This window comes from Metopolophium dirhodum, chromosome 4, assembly GCF_019925205.1.
Source record: "Metopolophium dirhodum isolate CAU chromosome 4, ASM1992520v1, whole genome shotgun sequence".
Lineage (NCBI taxonomy): Eukaryota > Metazoa > Arthropoda > Insecta > Hemiptera > Aphididae > Metopolophium > Metopolophium dirhodum.
The window spans coordinates 22,492,292-22,508,827 of record NC_083563.1 but is presented as its reverse complement, the minus strand read 5'-3'; the positions used below and the strand labels follow the sequence as shown (position 1 = coordinate 22,508,827).

Here is a 16,536-nt window from a genome sequence, read left to right as displayed (position 1 = left end):
AATATAAACATTCAGTAAAATGTTCATGTATCTACAGTTAGGTATTCGTTTTTGAATAACAACAAAATAACAAAACCGCTGCATGAGAAATCAATCGAGTATCCAATATTGTAAAAATATGGACTTCAAACGATCATAAAAATTTAATTTAATTTGCTTGTAGACATTTTTTTTTTGGTAAAGGTAGACAAACTTATAAATAATCTTGTATTACATTTTTAAATCTTAGATTTAAAAAGAAAATTTTTTATGAATTCTCTACTCAAAATAATTTGCTAATTTTGGTGATTTTTCCGTTTATTGTCAAGATTTTTACTTTAAATGCTTTAAAAAAAAACTGAGACTGAGGATTTTTAATATTTTTCAAATATCATTGTAATAATATAGTAGGAGCCTTGTATTAAATTTTTAAGCTTTTTTACCCTACAAATAAAGTTGTATTGACATTCATAGAAAAAAAACTAATAAAATTGGAAACGAAAATGTTCCTAAACAGTTCAAAATTAATTAAAATATTTTGAAAATTTTATCGTGTATAGAAAATGCAAATATAAACAACCATTGAAAATGTTATGTATTTTCGATCATTTGTTTTAGAGTTACACCAAAAACCAAAATCAATTTTGTCATAAACCGATTTTGAGTAAAAATTCCCGTTTTTCCTTAATTGTTATTTTGTTTTTCTGGGCGCTTTTGAAAACTATTGGGAATTTTAAATTTCAACCTCCTAAAAGAACCATACTAGATTACCTATAACAGAATATAAAGTTCTTCATTAATCATTATCATATAGGTACCTAGGTAACAAAAAATTGTTTTTGATTTTGGTATTAAACAGTATTTCACATTATACAAAATTGCACAAGTTGTTACTTGTCACACAGACCATAGGCTATAAACTAGTTTATGGGTCTATGCAACAGCCCTTTGGGAATAATATTGCGTAGAAAGACTTAAAAATTAATTCGAATTGTATTTTAGCTGTTGAATTAATATTGTTTTTAAATTTTTTATAATTATCTATGTAAAGCATCTTAAATATCGAGCACTTACAGGGTGTTACCACTGGGTATCTTCCCTAATCTAACTACTCATACCATATTTTACCTTTCATATATCAAACCTACTTATTATACAAAAAGCATGTATAGATTGTAGATTTCTTCAAATAAATAAAAAAAAAAAAAAAAAAAAAAAAAAAAAAATATCGAGCATCGAGCGTATATACTTTGGCTCATTATCTTATGCATATTATAAATAAATGTAAATATATGTAGTAAAAATTATAATTTTCTATGATGTGCAATAGGATTTTTTGATTTCACAATAATTGTTATTACCTATATCTGTATATATATAACTGCAACCTCTCTACGACTATACATACATAGACCATACCACCCGCCCGAGACATGCAAGGATGCTTCATCTATTAGTATAATATGTTGATACTAAACAATATCTATCTATTAATATAGTTTTGACAATTTCATAAAATTTGAACTTATATACAGATAGGCTAGTAAAAACGAAGTATTTTAATATTTTTTAATTGTGTTAAAGACATATAATGTAACTATTGTAACTATTATGAGAAACATATTGTCATATTGAACTCAGTTAGTCAGTTTTTTATCTATTTTACTCATGAACAAAAATGTTATCATACACACAATTGCAATGGTGCTTACGATGTATATATTATTTCAATTATGATCAATTTATTTCGTAGATTTTGGATTTTTACCAAAAGTGTATATATTGTACATATTTTATTGTTGAAATAATTGTTGAACGCTGAGCACAACCCGTTAGTAATTCTATATCACGTTCACGGGTATTTATTTATTATATTTTATTGTATTTAAACATTTTGTTTGTTATTCGAAATAGACTGCATGCTTCCACTTTTAAGTTCTAATATAATATAACCTAATATTTAATTTAGGTTTTTTTGCTTTTTAAAATGCATTTACCTGTGAGAACTCCTAGAGCTTCTTAGTTCATAGGGTAATTTTGTATCTAACAGTAAGTCTTGATAACAACCAAATTATATTGAAGTTTATAATTATATTATAATCAAAAATATAAAAAAATATATAATACATTAATACCTATATAAACTAAGTTATATACTATGCTAAATATCGTCGTTAATAGCTACTGATGATGAGTATATAAATTAATATTGTTTTACAAACTCTGCCCAAACATAATGTAAATAATGTACATGTATTGCCCGGCGTATTGTATAGGCAAAATAGGTACACTACTGTAATGTTCAATATTGTTCATAATTACATTTAAATCCATCGCAAGTACCTATAAGTATGTAATATTATTAAGTTCGCCAAGAAAAAATGGTTGCGAACAATCCAAAACGGATCGTATTTCGTTACAAGCACCCCAATCAACATGTCTTATCGGCTGCGTTAATATACGTGAAATCACCACATACATGGTACATGTATCCGATATTGTGTACACAGTCAAATACAAGAATATCTGCGGGGGTAAGTCTAAGAAAAATTATAAAATTATAGCAAAATGTACAAAAAAATCATCAAATTAGTTCAAAAATATAATTTAAGTTCCTTTTAGGTGTAACTCGCTGCAGTAAGACGTGCAACTCAGCCACCCTGGTAGGCAACCGAAAATTCAATTTGATGGATGCATGTACCTGATCTGCCCGAATAACTAATTATGAATAAATACTAATTTCTACTAATTCTCTATTTCTACAAATAGTAACCATTTATAAACAAAAATTTCCTATTTCATAAGAACCTATTGTAACTTTTTTACTTACAAATGAAATTGTATTAAATAGAAATAGAAAAAAAGGTGGGTAAGTGGATGTTGCTCTGCTGTACAGAGGGTACTAGGTTTCAAGTGGGTCACTGTATAATGGATGGTATTAAATTTGAATTCAATGATATATCATTGAATATGAAAAACGATTCTGAGCGGTCATGGTTTGTCAGTGTGGATATATTTTATATTAAATTTATATTGTTATTATTAATACGGTAGCCGGTAAGTTGAATTAAAATTATAAAATTACAACAAAAATTATAACTAAATTGATATTCTTGGTTGCTTAATTTGTAATTTCCTCCAAACTTGAACTTAAAATAACTATAAAAAAAACCGTGATTTATATTTTGGAGATTTTTTGGTTACAGAATAACCAACTTACGTGGAACCTTGTTGTAAGTTTTCTATCCTTAGCTACAAAAGTTGAACATTTTATAAATTTTTAACTACAAAATCATTTTTAAATTTTAAATTTGATAAATGTTGTGAAAAATCGAACTTCAAATGCTTATAAAAAAAATCAGGTAAGTAGATGTCGCTCTGCTGTACAGTAGGTTAAGAGTAGGTCAATGTATAATGGATTGTATTCAGCTTGAATTCAATGATATAATATCATTGTATAAGTAAAACGATTCTGATCGGAGATGGTGTGTCAGTCTAGATTTTTTATATTGTTATTATTAATTTATAGCATGTTAGTTGAATTAATATTATAATATTATTATTATTTTTTATTCGTTACTCTGGCGATAAACAAAGCGTTAGAAATTAAAATCCCATTTTTAGCCGGTTTTTGTAATTTGTCGGTAGTTTTTCCTGTGGCATTAAATAACTATTTAGAAAATCAAAAAATGACCTCTATAAAGTACCATTTTGATCCAATTGCCTAAAAGATAAGGTACTATATGTTGAAATTGAAGCACTTCTTCCAGTAGAAATTTTGTATACAGGATATAAAAAAAAAACACTATTGTAAAACCACTAGCTTCCTCGCTCTGCTCAGAATCTAAAATTGTGCTTATGTATTTTTAATATTTTTCAACTGCTATTTAAGCAATATATCAGGAGCCTTGTATTAAATTGTAGAGCTTTTTGGCCCAACAAAAAAAATTTATTGACATTTATAGAAAAAAAAACTAAAAAAATTGAAATCTGAAATTGTCCGTAAACAGCTCAAAAATGTCAAAATATTTTGAAAATTTTATCAAGTATGGGAATTGAAAAATTAAACTTTTGATATAAATGTCAAGTGTCTACGGTTATTCGTTTTTGAATTACAACAAAATAAGAAAATTGCTACATGAGAAATCGAGTGAATATCCCATGTTGTAAAAATTTAAAACTATGTATTTTTATATAATATCTGTGAATTTATCTTAAATCATAACACCGTATAATCTACATGGTGGTTATTCGATGGTTCTACATGGTTTCACTGATATAAATCTATTAACCAATTCTCGGCGTGGTGGTTGCCCGTGTCGGGTGCGTTGTCGTTGTGTTGGCCGCACTGTCAGCTGAACCGCGGCGACAAGACCATAGTATTTTTTGATTCGCCGTCCTCTTCCAACTACTATTCGGCGTTTTTCGATTATCATCTCTCTTTATTTTCGTGTGTTTTTGGCGCAATTTATTGTTTTTCCTTTTTCTCTCCGCCTATCATCGTGACGCCGTCCTGCGACCTGCGTTGCGTCTCACTCTTTCCGCACCGCAAGTGCGCGTTCTACACATCACGGTCGTCGGCGAATTCTGCAAAGTCTTCCGGTAAAATCTCTGGTGCCCATCGTTCGTGCCGCCGCTACGAAACGCTCACCATACCAACTACAACGGAAGACGACAGCGATTATTAGCGAGTTAGCATCTACCTGCAACGATAATGGGAGACAAGGAAGGTGGTGAGTACGCGAGTACCTGAACACCGGGTTTCTCCTCCGAATAATTGTTATGATTGCGATATTAACACCGGGGTCTTTGTTGGCGTTTTACAGATACGTTTGACGAGGCGGTCGAGGAGCGTGTCATCAACGAAGAATACAAGATATGGAAGAAGAACACGCCGTTCTTGTACGACTTGGTCATGACTCACGCACTCGAGTGGCCGTCGCTCACTGCTCAGTGGCTCCCAGACGTTACTCGGTAATTGAATCCATCCTTACCGTATTCATCTTATGTGGTTTTGTCCTCGACCGACTGACTATGTACCTCTTGTCAGTTGTCACAGACAATAATTCTGATGGGAAATATTTGTTCGATAATATAGATTTTTAAATACAGTGAAAACTATAACAAATGTCAAGGGTCCAACAGGTTTCTTTCGTTATATAGCGTTTTGTAATAGAGTTGGGTATGTAGTGGAAATAATTAGTAACAACATTTTAATAATTATAAATGTATGTATATATTTTATTACTAAAAGTGTGAACGTTATTTCTTTTTACCTTTTTCTATCACACGCATTAAAGCCACTTTTTTTATCTATGTACAACGTATTTCTTTTAACTGCCATATTCACATAGGTATTAAATGCACTGCTGCAATAATGCATTAGAAATTATTATATTAGACATAATTTCGATAGTTTCGATAATATTTGATATCGTTAAAAACAATATAAAAGTAAACGAATAAAGAATGCGTTTAAATTTTTACATTTATGCCTGTTATTATATACCTACTAATAACATAATTTTTTTTTCGTTATTGAGAATTGAGACATTTTCATTATAGAAAGTAAACTAATGTATGGGTTATAAAGCAAACCAACCTATGTTAGGTAATGGTTATGTTGTATAAAATCTTTCATTATATGGAGTTTTCACCATATTTATGTGCTTTCATTGTAATTGAACTGTGTTCTATTCAGAAACTCGAATTTAACAATATAAATAATAAATAATGATTTACATAGATACTAAAATCTGAAATCATTAAAATATTAATATCTATAAAATAGGATAATTATAATATGAGCTAAAATTAAGTTAAAATAAGATAATGATAACATTTTTTTATTAATATTGCCTATTAATCTTAATATTATGGATATATTTTGTAGTCCGGAAGGTAAAGAGTATTCTATACACCGTTTAATACTTGGTACTCATACTTCAGATGAGCAAAATCATTTATTAATTGCTAGTGTTCAGTTACCTAATGAAGATGCTCAATTTGATTCTTCTCATTATGATGGAGAAAAACAAGGTATAAAGATTGTATTCTATAATTAATGTATTATTATTTTATGTTTTTATGAATATTTTAAATTGAACATATTTTTTTTAGAATATGGTGGATTTGGTTCTGTAAGTGGTAAAATCGAAATTGAAATTAAAATCAACCATGAAGGTGAGGTAAATCGTGCTCGTTACATGCCTCAAAATCCATGTGTGATTGCTACCAAAACACCATCAAGTGATGTATTAGTATTTGATTATACCAAACATCCATCAAAGCCTGATCCAAATGGAGAATGTCAACCAGATTTAAGGTAAAGTAAAACAAACGCCCCTAATAATCAAAATAAACATATTTGTATTTAAAATAGATTACGAGGTCATCAAAAAGAAGGATATGGTTTATCATGGAACCCCAATTTAAACGGATATTTATTAAGTGCATCTGATGATCACACCATATGTCTATGGGATATTAATGCCACTCCCAAAGAACATAGAGTTGTTGAAGCTAAAACTATTTTTACTGGACATACTGCTGTTGTTGAAGTATTAAACAAACTTTAGTCAAGTGAAATGGCATTTGCAACTAACTGTCTTATTTTTAGGATGTCGCTTGGCATTTATTACATGAATCATTGTTTGGTTCTGTTGCTGATGATCAAAAACTTATGATTTGGGATACACGTGCAAACAATACAAGCAAACCGTCACATACTGTTGATGCTCACACTGCTGAAGTTAATTGTTTATCGTTTAATCCATATTCAGAATTCATTTTAGCTACAGGAAGTGCTGATAAAGTAAGCTAAATTTAATGTCTTGATACCTGATTCAGAATTACATATTATTTTTTTATAATTTCTCCTTTAGACTGTAGCTCTATGGGATTTAAGAAATCTTAAATTGAAGTTGCATTCCTTTGAATCACATAAAGATGAAATATTCCAAGTACAATGGTCACCCCATAATGAGACTATATTAGCATCTAGTGGTACAGATAGACGTTTACATGTTTGGGATTTGAGTAAAATAGGTGAAGAACAGTCTCCAGAAGATGCTGATGATGGTCCCCCTGAACTTTTGGTAATTATATTATACAAATATTGATTATAAACATTTATTATAAATTGTTGGGTTATTTAGTTCATCCATGGTGGCCATACCGCTAAAATATCAGACTTCTCTTGGAATCCCAATGAACCATGGGTTATATGTTCAGTTTCAGAGGACAATATTATGCAGGTAATTAAATAGTACATTAATATGTTCCATATCTTAATAAAACAAATACAATTATTGTCGTACCATACTAACAATGATATTTTATCCCAGGTGTGGCAAATGGCTGAAAATATTTATAACGATGAAGAACCAGACGCTAGCAGTCCTGAAGTAGATGCACCTGTTCCTTAAACTTTGTACGTGTTTAATTAATTTTATCAACATTACTTTAAGCATAACATAATAATGGTCTTTTTTAAAAATTATTCGATATGCCATCTGAAATGTACATATAAGCACTGAGTATATTAAATTCTATCCACGTCATCCTTGTAATTTGTACAATATATTATTTTATCATGTATCTTACATTTTGATAATTTATTGTTTTATAATATTGTGCATAGATAATATATTCTGAATAATTGTACCATTTAACAAATCCATTGATTTTTAATGAATGTAGGTAATTATTATCTTTTTTATTTATTATTATTTTTTTTTTATATATATATGTACGATTTTGGAATAAACAACTCAAAATAGTAATATACTCTGAAAAAGTATTTATTTTTATTATTGTACTACAAGTGAAAATGAAAAACCAAACGATTTAAAAAAATAATAACAAACAAAGAATAGTTATTTTAAGTACGCATGCGAAATGAAAGTATTTTTAATCTATGACCATATGTCTTAATTTTATAAAAAAAAAAATATATATTATACTTAATATAATATGTGTGTACCTATTTAATACACATTAATTCATTTTAAACGGAGCTATTTCATCTATAAATTATCACAATCTTTTCATTACAATCATAAATGTTAACAAAGAAAAACTCCTTTAGGGCCAATTGGCCCTCAGGACTTTTTCTGATTAGGAACAAAAAAAAAAATATACAAATTTATATAATGGTTAAAAAAAGAACTAAGTTTAAACTTAACATATTATGTCTTAATATTAATTTGTTCGTTTCGACTTTAAGTTTCTTAGATTTTGTGTGTCTATTACCACAAAGAGACTGATACAGATGAAATGCAAAAAAAAAAAAAAACAAAAAATTGGAAGATCAAATAAACAAAATAAATAAATTGAAGTAGAAGCACCCCGTTGGTCAAGAACTGAGAAAAAATAACAAAATCAAAACAAATACATAATAAATTATGAAGTGCAAGAATATAGGTCAAATTCATAGTAAATGAGGGGGAGGGATCAATTTCAATCTTCAAGGGTAATTGTGAAATGTCTGTAAACAATAAAAATACTGATTCTAATAAAGAATATTACTATCAATACAAATTGTTTCTAAATTAATACTTCACTGACTACCGAGGTATTTAATGTGTACAATAATTATTATCTGTTGAGAAAGAGAAAAGAGAATTAATTTTTGTTGTCAGTTTTTGAAAAACACGGCAATTCTGTATGCAAACACTAAAACAATACAATTAATGCTATTAGAAAATATAAAAATAAGATTTAAAATAACAACTTATTGAATATCGGTTTCTTCAGATACTGGTTAGATTAAAGCCATCAAATTTTACAATTGTTGAAATAAGTAGGGTATACAACAAAGTACAAAAAGTATTTTTTTTTTTTTTTGAAAGGGTTTATAGCATCGCATCATCAATTATTGTTCACTGAATTGGCCATATTTTCTTGAAGAAATTCGTTAAATGACGTACAAGATATATTATGTATTAATTACAAAACAATACTCACTTTTATTATAAAATTAAGCTTCAGTGACTAAATGTGAACTTTTCTTGGGTGTATATATAGTGGCATTTGGATCAAGGCTAGACTGAGGTGAATTACTACCACCAAACCTCATTGTTGGCGATCCGCCAACAGAGTTTACCATATGGTAAGAGTTATTTGGTGGCGTCATAATCATTGTCTGAGCCATTTTAGACTTGAGTTCTTCTATCTCTTTTTCTTGAGATGAAATTTTATCTAAGGACAAAAATCAATATTATCATATTGTTAATAAATAGCTATGATTATATTAAAAAAATTACTAATTTTAATTTCTAGCTGTCTCTTGGCTTCGCCTAATGCTGAAAACAGATCGAGTTTAATGCGCGTTTCCGCGCTCAGACTGTGTTCTAAGTGAGCGTTTTTGTCTTTCAATGTTGACAGTGCAGACATAACAAAATCAATTTTATCTTGACTTTGTTTGTATGGTTGAAGATCCTATAATAAACATAATAATTTTAATTCAATATTAAAATAAATATATTTAAATTTACATTGACTTCTTTTTGGGCCGCCACATACTGCTCTTCTTTTATCCTAAGTTCTTTGCGTAATGCTTTGGCTTCACTTTCAAGCTCTCTGCGCCTAACCTTACAGCTTTCTGTACATTCTGGTCTAAAATAAAATTATGAATTTTCATTTAGTATTTAATTATAAAATAAACAAGTAAATATTTACTTGGTAGATAAAGCTGATAATCTAGAAGCAGCAAGTTCTTCAACTTTTTTTAATTGTCGTCTTTCAGTGACTAATTGAGACTCACATGAAATCCTTTGTCGTTTTTCATCTGACAAACGTTTTTCAAGTTGAGACACCATCTGCCTATCATTTTGATGAGTTACTACCAAATTGATAACCCTAAACAAAAACATTTTAATTCAATGAAATACAAAATATATGATCTAATAAAGCATTATATAGTACTATATTTTACTTAGATTTGGTATCTTCGTGTTCTTGTTTTAGCCTTGTCAAATCATGTGATGTATTTGAATTTTCAACCAAAGCAGAATTTAACTGATTTCTCAGTTCTTTTTCTGCTTGATTACACGAGTGAAGTTCACATTTAAGCCTTTTTAACTCATTTTCCAATCTAATAATGTATCAAAGATATTATTAAAGTAAATAGGTATTTCAATATAATAAAAACTTACGTTTCACAATATATGTCTTTAGGATCAACAATTAAAGGCTTTTCTATTCTTAGTGGTGAAGTGCCTTTAGCTTTTGTAGATTCTTTTGTGCTCGAGTTTTGATTACTACACCTTAGATGATTATTATTTTTAGTTGATGACGCTCTAGGAGTCACCCTTTTATTTTTTTCTGTTTCTTTATTTACATGATTTTCTTGATTACTATTACATCTACATTAACCAAATTAATATTATTTACAATCTACTTTAAACATAAAGAGGATTTTACCTAAGTAATAAGTACTTACATTAATTTATCATTAGTTACTAATTTTTTATTAGGTATTTCAGTACATATAGTATCTTGCTTTTCAGGTTTCTTATGTGGAACACTACCATTGGATATCACTTTATTAATATGTATATCATTGTCTTCTGCAGGTACCTCACAAATTGATTCCAACCATATTTCTATTTATATAAAATTGTATGTTAAGATTTAAGAATTTACATTTAGAGAAATTTAATTATGTACCTCCATCATCATTTTCTTGACTAGGTATAATGGAGCCGGTTATTCTATCAAATGGCAAAGCATCTAATAATAAGTTCTGGTAAAACTCATTTTCTTTAGAAACCCTATGTTGTTGTTTCTAAAAAAAAAATTTTGATTAATAATATACGCACAAGTATCATACTCTGTGGTTGGACAATAATTTAATTTTTACCACTCAATTAATGGTATTTAAACTAAATTAAATCTATTTTATAATGCTTACCTGTCTCAATTTATGACTTAAATAACTTTTGAAACCAAAACATAGAGTAACCACAGGATATCCAATACTAAAAATTAGTAAGCCATTATTATGTGTTATTTATGAATTAAGCAATATACAATATTATAATGTATGTATATACATTATTTAGTATCTTACCAGTTAGCAGCTAAAGGTTTACACAAAACCAATTTATAGGGAATATGGTCAGGGTTATTCAGTCGGATATAAGCCTCCACATAAATGTACAAGACTAATAAAGTTACCACTGGCCAAGAAACACATTTTTCTACAGTGCATATGATAAAAATTAGGCAAATATATAAAAATTATAAGTAAAAAATGTACACTAATATTTGACTAACCTGCTTGGTAAATATATTGTACCCAAAAATAAGTACTAGCAACAAACAGCAACCAATGTACGGGTATGAAGAAAAAGCACACCATGTCTGATGTTAAAGCAATGCAGACAAAAAACACTGTATAAACCTGAAACATAAAAATATATAAGTAAGAATATATTATGTTAATTTGATAAATACATATTAAACATTTTTTAATTAAAAAAATAAGATGCTAACATATTTATTGTTATAGCTAATACTTGACACGGTTATTTTAAATTTTAGTCATAAATCACTTAAACAACACCATCAAAATGTATATCTATGCATATGACTGAGTATAAATTACAAAAATATTATTATTTAATGGATCCCAATGACCTATGGTGCCTATTTTTCCTGGAAACTTCATTGAGATAGATAATAACGCTCGAGTATGTAACTTTACTTTTTACTGGCACGTCCGTAGTGTCAAAAGGTAATTACTTTTTAGTAATAAATGTTATTAATCTTGTTGATAATGACTTTTTATGACAAATTTAAACCACCTATAAAATTATTTAATGACAGGTTCAGTTCAAGTTGATTTGATACGCATACTACCGGGAAAAATGAAAGCGGTTCAATATGTATTCAACAGAATAATAGTTATTTCTCCCCACAGTTATCAACAATTAAAATAGTGACACACAGAGTAATATAATTTGTACATCATCTATGTGTATACTTACAAATCCTTGATGTTTAATTCCTTCAACAATTTTGTGAAACAGAAGCCAAAATGGCCAGACGTACTCAAACCGAAAGTGTAGTAAATAATCAAGTAGTATCAGAACGAGCCAAATTCCAAACAGCTTCAGGTAATGAACAGAACTAGAAACAACAAATATTTACTAGTTTGATTTTAACAGTTGATAAATACATTGTGCCCAGTTGTGATCATATACCTCCAGTAGATTCCTTCGGTGGCTGATTTGTTTCTTTTCAAGGCCTTTCGAGATTTTCCACAATCGCCATTCCTTCTCTTCATACTACCAATTATTGTGTTTATTCAAATGCATATATAAAACTGTGAATCAGATCGTCGAGAAAAATAACAAAATGTAATCTAGAACGGTGCAGAGATTCGTTAGTTTGGTGGCTGTACTATGGATTGCTGTGGGACATGTTCAAGTAGTGTTTCAATTTAAATTTCGAGCGATCATGAGACATGAATTCATGACTGACCGCACGAATTACAAAATTAAATAATAAAATAAATCCATACAAATCATAACCAACAAATCTCGATCATCACTTGGCATAAACGAGAGATAAGAGTAGTCGGATGATAAACATTTTTCACACAGTGGGTCGGTTAGCCTTTGTCCCTCCCCGTGCAATAGGTAATAACACTGATGCGTATGGGGTATGGGTATCATTACGCCGTCTGGACCGGGATCGAAATGATCGTGAGATCCGACAATCGATCGCCAAAATACCGGTAAATGAGAATCGGCACGTTTCGATTGTCCGAAATTCAATCGAGCATTGTTTTATAATTACCGATCGCCAGCAGCTGCAGGCTGAATATAAGTAGTATAATGGCCACGCTCGCGCAAAATAAATGTAAGTGCGCTAAGTGTAACTTAACTATTCTAGTATAATAAAAAGTCTATATGTTCAAACTATATAAGTCTACAGTGTATAATATAAATATCAAATTGTCGTCGGCGGACGGCGCGGTTTTTTTTCCATGAAATTCAAAAGCGTAAAAATATCGTTGCGTTTTTAATTATATATTAATTTATAGGTACCTACCACGGTCTCAAAATATTAAAGGTATATATTATTTAAAAAATGTTCAATTTATTTTAAACCGTGATACTACCAAGTGAATTGTAAGTTAGTAGGTACTAAGTTGTCACTAGCAACTTGACATTACGATGATCTCCTCTGTCGTTAGTCGGTGGTCCTCCTATATACCTCTATAATAACAATTATGTAACAATTATTAATAAGATGTCTATACCTCTACACCTAGTACCTACTACCTACCGTATTATACGTCCTTTGTCCATATTACAGGTATAACTACTTTTATATAAATAGGTATATATTTTGTGTTCGGTATATTACTATTTTATAATATGTACCACAATACCACGTATATATTAATCTATATTATTATGTATTAATATTATCTCTAATATTACTCTAATATTATTCTGAACAAGATAAAAATACAAAACTATTAAATATAAACGTACGTATAAATATGAGCATTGAGGGCATGCGGTAGTAGCCAGTAGGTAATAATAATAAATAATAAATTAATGTTCGATTCGAGCCGATCGATTACGAAATGTACCTGTTTAAATATATATATAAACCAAAACCAATGTGTTCAATTATAGGTAACCATAATATGTTTATATAATTTTAAATTTAACAAATGTGTATATTGTATGTCAGTGCTTTAGCCAGGGGGGACACGTCCCCCCATGAAATCTTTTTAAAAATTTTTTTTTTGGCTTGATTTATTTATTTATTTTTTATTATATTTTATATTATAAAAATTAAAAGTCAAGGCTGTTGAACGCGAACCATACTACTCTTGTATGCAACCTTCCCCCTTAAGGGGTTGGATTTAGGAAATATTCTATAAACATCATGACTGATGTGTGAGTGGTTCAGTAACTGTGTAGTGTGTGTGACTGATCATTAGTGTGCGTGAATTAACCGAACGCTTTATGTTATTAAAGATAAACTAGGGCTGACGGTATTTTCGGTGTACCGTAAAAATCCGAACTGTTTCGGTATACCGAAACCGAAATGATTCGGTATACCTAAATACAGATATGGTACGGTATACCGAAATAATAAATAAAATCTAACTAGAATCGATATTTTTTACTTTTATTGTTTCTCATTATATAGTGTATTATATACTATAATATATAATATTATAATCTATAATATTGCCATTGATACTAGAAAACAGCACTAAAACCGTTCATTCGGGTTTTTACGGTATACCGTTTACCAAAATAATTTTAAAATACCGTCAGCCCTATCCGTACCATGTCGGTATTTAGGTATACCGAAACATTTCGGTTTTTCGGTATACCGTTTCAAACACTTAATAAACAAAGGGGTCATAATAAGATATTCTGGAATTTCAAAAACTAAAGACAAATATTATAAGTGCCCCCCCCCCCCAAAAAAAAAAAAAAATTCTGGTTACGGCACTGCTATATTATGTACCTATTACATACATTTTTCATTTTTTTCAAAAACATCGTATTATACTATTATAATTAATAATGACGTGATTGTGTGAATAGGTTTGTGGCAGGGGCGTAATGTAACATGGGGCCGCTAAACGTTGACAAATTTTAGATTCTGAGCGAAGCGATCTATCATCACCTTTAAGGATAGTAAAAACGCCTAAATTTTTTTGTACAGTACCTATATTTTCTGATACGAAAGCGTGAATCTAGTTGGTATTTTGGGGGTCAACAGAAAAAAATTCCCGGTAGTTTTCAAGTGCTGGAAAAAACAAATAAAAAATTAAGGAAAAATAGGAATTGTTACACAAAATCGGTTCTTGACCAAATTGATTTTGGTTTTTAGTATAACTCTACAACAAATGTAGATATATGAGTGATATGACATTTTCACTGGATGCTTATATAAGAAATTTCTATAATATACACCATACAATTTTCAAAATATTTTGACTTGTTTTGAGCTGTTTACGGATATTATTTTTATTTTTATTTTTAATAAATGTCAATACAATTTTATTGTTAGTTAAAAAATCTTGAAAATATTGAATACAAGGTATGTATTGTTACAATGGCAGTTGAAAGATATTAAAAATAGTTGAATAAAGTTGAATTTTGACCAAATTATTTGAATATTAATATTATATTTAATATTCAAAATTATTTGAATAATTAATAATATTTAAAAAATACTATATCCACATAGTAGTACAACATTCACATATACACTAGCTGCGTCACTGCGATATGATTGTATAGTGTATACGCGGACCTAATTCTAACACAGCGTTATACGCCAAATTCGGACACAATTTAGAACTGTAGTAGGTTTATTTAGAAGTTAGAACTCTAGTTTATTTTCGGACCCAACTCGGATATAACCGTATATAAACAGCGTACTATGCAGTGGGGTTGCCATACGTGATACGTCCTGGACTCCTGGTTTAAATATAGCGTCCTGGTGTGGCGGTGTCCCGTGTCCAGACAAAGTTTTGGAACGATCTGCAATTAAACTGCAATAATTTATGTTAATATTTTGTCTTTTACTAAACATTTATACTAGAAAAATAATATTGTTTTGATAAATGGATACAATTATCTATCTAATCACCTAATGATTGATTGACAAAATCTAATATCTATTTTTTAATTATTTTCCCAGCTTGGTGATGACTGATGACTATATTGAGTATATTGAGTTCAGATGTTGTAGACATTTCCTTTTTAGATTCTAAGCGGAGCAATGAATGTATTGATTTTACAATGAATATTTTCTACTTTCCTGATTTTTAATTAAGTATGGTAATTGAAATGAAAAAGTCTGAATTTTGAAAACTTTAAGAATTTGTGTTAAAATGGAAAATAATAAAAATGTAACACAGTAATAATGAGTAGGTGGGTAATTAAGCTAGCTTCAATATAAAATATTAATGAGAGAGGTTCGATTTCACACCCAAGTGGTATAACGATTTGAATCCACAAAAACGTCAGTCCCAAAATTTCTATTTTTAACTTTTCTCCAAAACTATGATAGCTATAGAAAGTTGGTTGATAGCTCTTTGAAAAGGGATTATCAAGTATATACAAAATGTGTAATTATTTTAAAATTGAAAATTGTTTATACATCCTTTAATACTTATAACTCAATTTAAAATTAAAATATTACAAAAAGCCGATGAGATGCCCTAGATAATATTCCTACATTTAAATTTTATAAGAGGTTAATTCACTCTAATTTTAAATTTAACGGGGCTAAACGTGATCTGCTTAGTGTAAAATTTGCTGTGTCGTACGCATGTAAGACGGAGATAACATAAAATGCGGGTGCGACGTCCGCTTAATATTTTTTAACTGTGTGCTATAAAAAAAATAGTTAAGGTTTTAATATGTTTAAATACTAATATGTAGGTCGTAGACTTCGGTTATTAACTTTATATATGGATATAATGTCGGTTTAAATTAAAGTTTCAATTTTTAAACGGTTTTGACGTTATCTTTGTGTGTTATACACTCATACTGTCATGTG

At 29.2% G+C, this 16,536-nt stretch overlaps 2 protein-coding genes across 3 annotated transcripts; one reads left to right on the top strand and one right to left on the bottom strand.

Moving 5' to 3' along the window:
• Positions 1-4,396: 4,396 nt before the first annotated feature.
• On the top strand, positions 4,397-7,578 carry LOC132942958 (histone-binding protein RBBP4). Its single transcript, XM_061011682.1, has 9 exons — positions 4,397-4,712; positions 4,806-4,953; positions 5,873-6,018; positions 6,100-6,304; positions 6,362-6,539; positions 6,599-6,793; positions 6,864-7,076; positions 7,137-7,235; positions 7,326-7,578. Exons 1-9 carry the CDS (start codon positions 4,694-4,696, stop codon positions 7,404-7,406), a joined length of 1,284 nt encoding a protein of 427 aa, XP_060867665.1. The 5' UTR covers positions 4,397-4,693; the 3' UTR covers positions 7,407-7,578.
• A 187-nt stretch (positions 7,579-7,765) lies between these two features.
• On the bottom strand, positions 7,766-12,612 carry LOC132942957 (macoilin-1). 2 transcript variants are annotated; one of them, XM_061011681.1, is made up of 14 exons: positions 12,189-12,612; positions 11,973-12,114; positions 11,260-11,386; positions 11,054-11,183; positions 10,895-10,961; positions 10,651-10,768; positions 10,424-10,586; positions 10,137-10,346; positions 9,917-10,075; positions 9,661-9,840; positions 9,477-9,597; positions 9,246-9,420; positions 8,947-9,180; positions 7,766-8,342 (listed from the first exon to the last, which is right to left on the bottom strand). In XM_061011681.1, the coding sequence occupies exons 1-13, from the start codon at positions 12,269-12,271 to the stop codon at positions 8,960-8,962; spliced, it is 1,896 nt and encodes a 631-aa protein (XP_060867664.1). In that variant the 5' UTR covers positions 12,272-12,612; the 3' UTR covers positions 7,766-8,342; positions 8,947-8,959. The 2 variants fall into 2 exon arrangements, with proteins under 2 accessions (XP_060867664.1, XP_060867662.1); XM_061011679.1 differs by having other exon boundaries at positions 7,766-8,655; positions 12,189-12,604.
• Between the last annotated feature and the right edge of the window lie 3,924 nt (positions 12,613-16,536).

What these genes read in the sequence shown, in the direction of transcription:
- LOC132942958 (XM_061011682.1), top strand. An exon ending in TGGCTCCCAGACGTTACTCG is followed by an intron (nt 4,954 to 5,872) that starts GTAATTGAATCC and finishes TATATTTTGTAG; the next exon opens with TCCGGAAGGTAAAGAGTATT. An exon ending in ATGGTCCCCCTGAACTTTTG is followed by an intron (nt 7,077 to 7,136) that starts GTAATTATATTA and finishes TGGGTTATTTAG; the next exon opens with TTCATCCATGGTGGCCATAC.
- LOC132942957 (XM_061011681.1), bottom strand. Translation starts at nt 12,271, where the DNA reads ATGAAGAGAAGGAATGGCGATTGTGGAAAATCTCGAAAGGCCTTGAAA. An exon ending in AAAGACATATATTGTGAAAC is followed by an intron (nt 10,076 to 10,136) that starts GTAAGTTTTTAT and finishes ATACATTATTAG; the next exon opens with ATTGGAAAATGAGTTAAAAA. An exon ending in CGGCCCAAAAAGAAGTCAAT is followed by an intron (nt 9,421 to 9,476) that starts GTAAATTTAAAT and finishes TGTTTATTATAG; the next exon opens with GATCTTCAACCATACAAACA.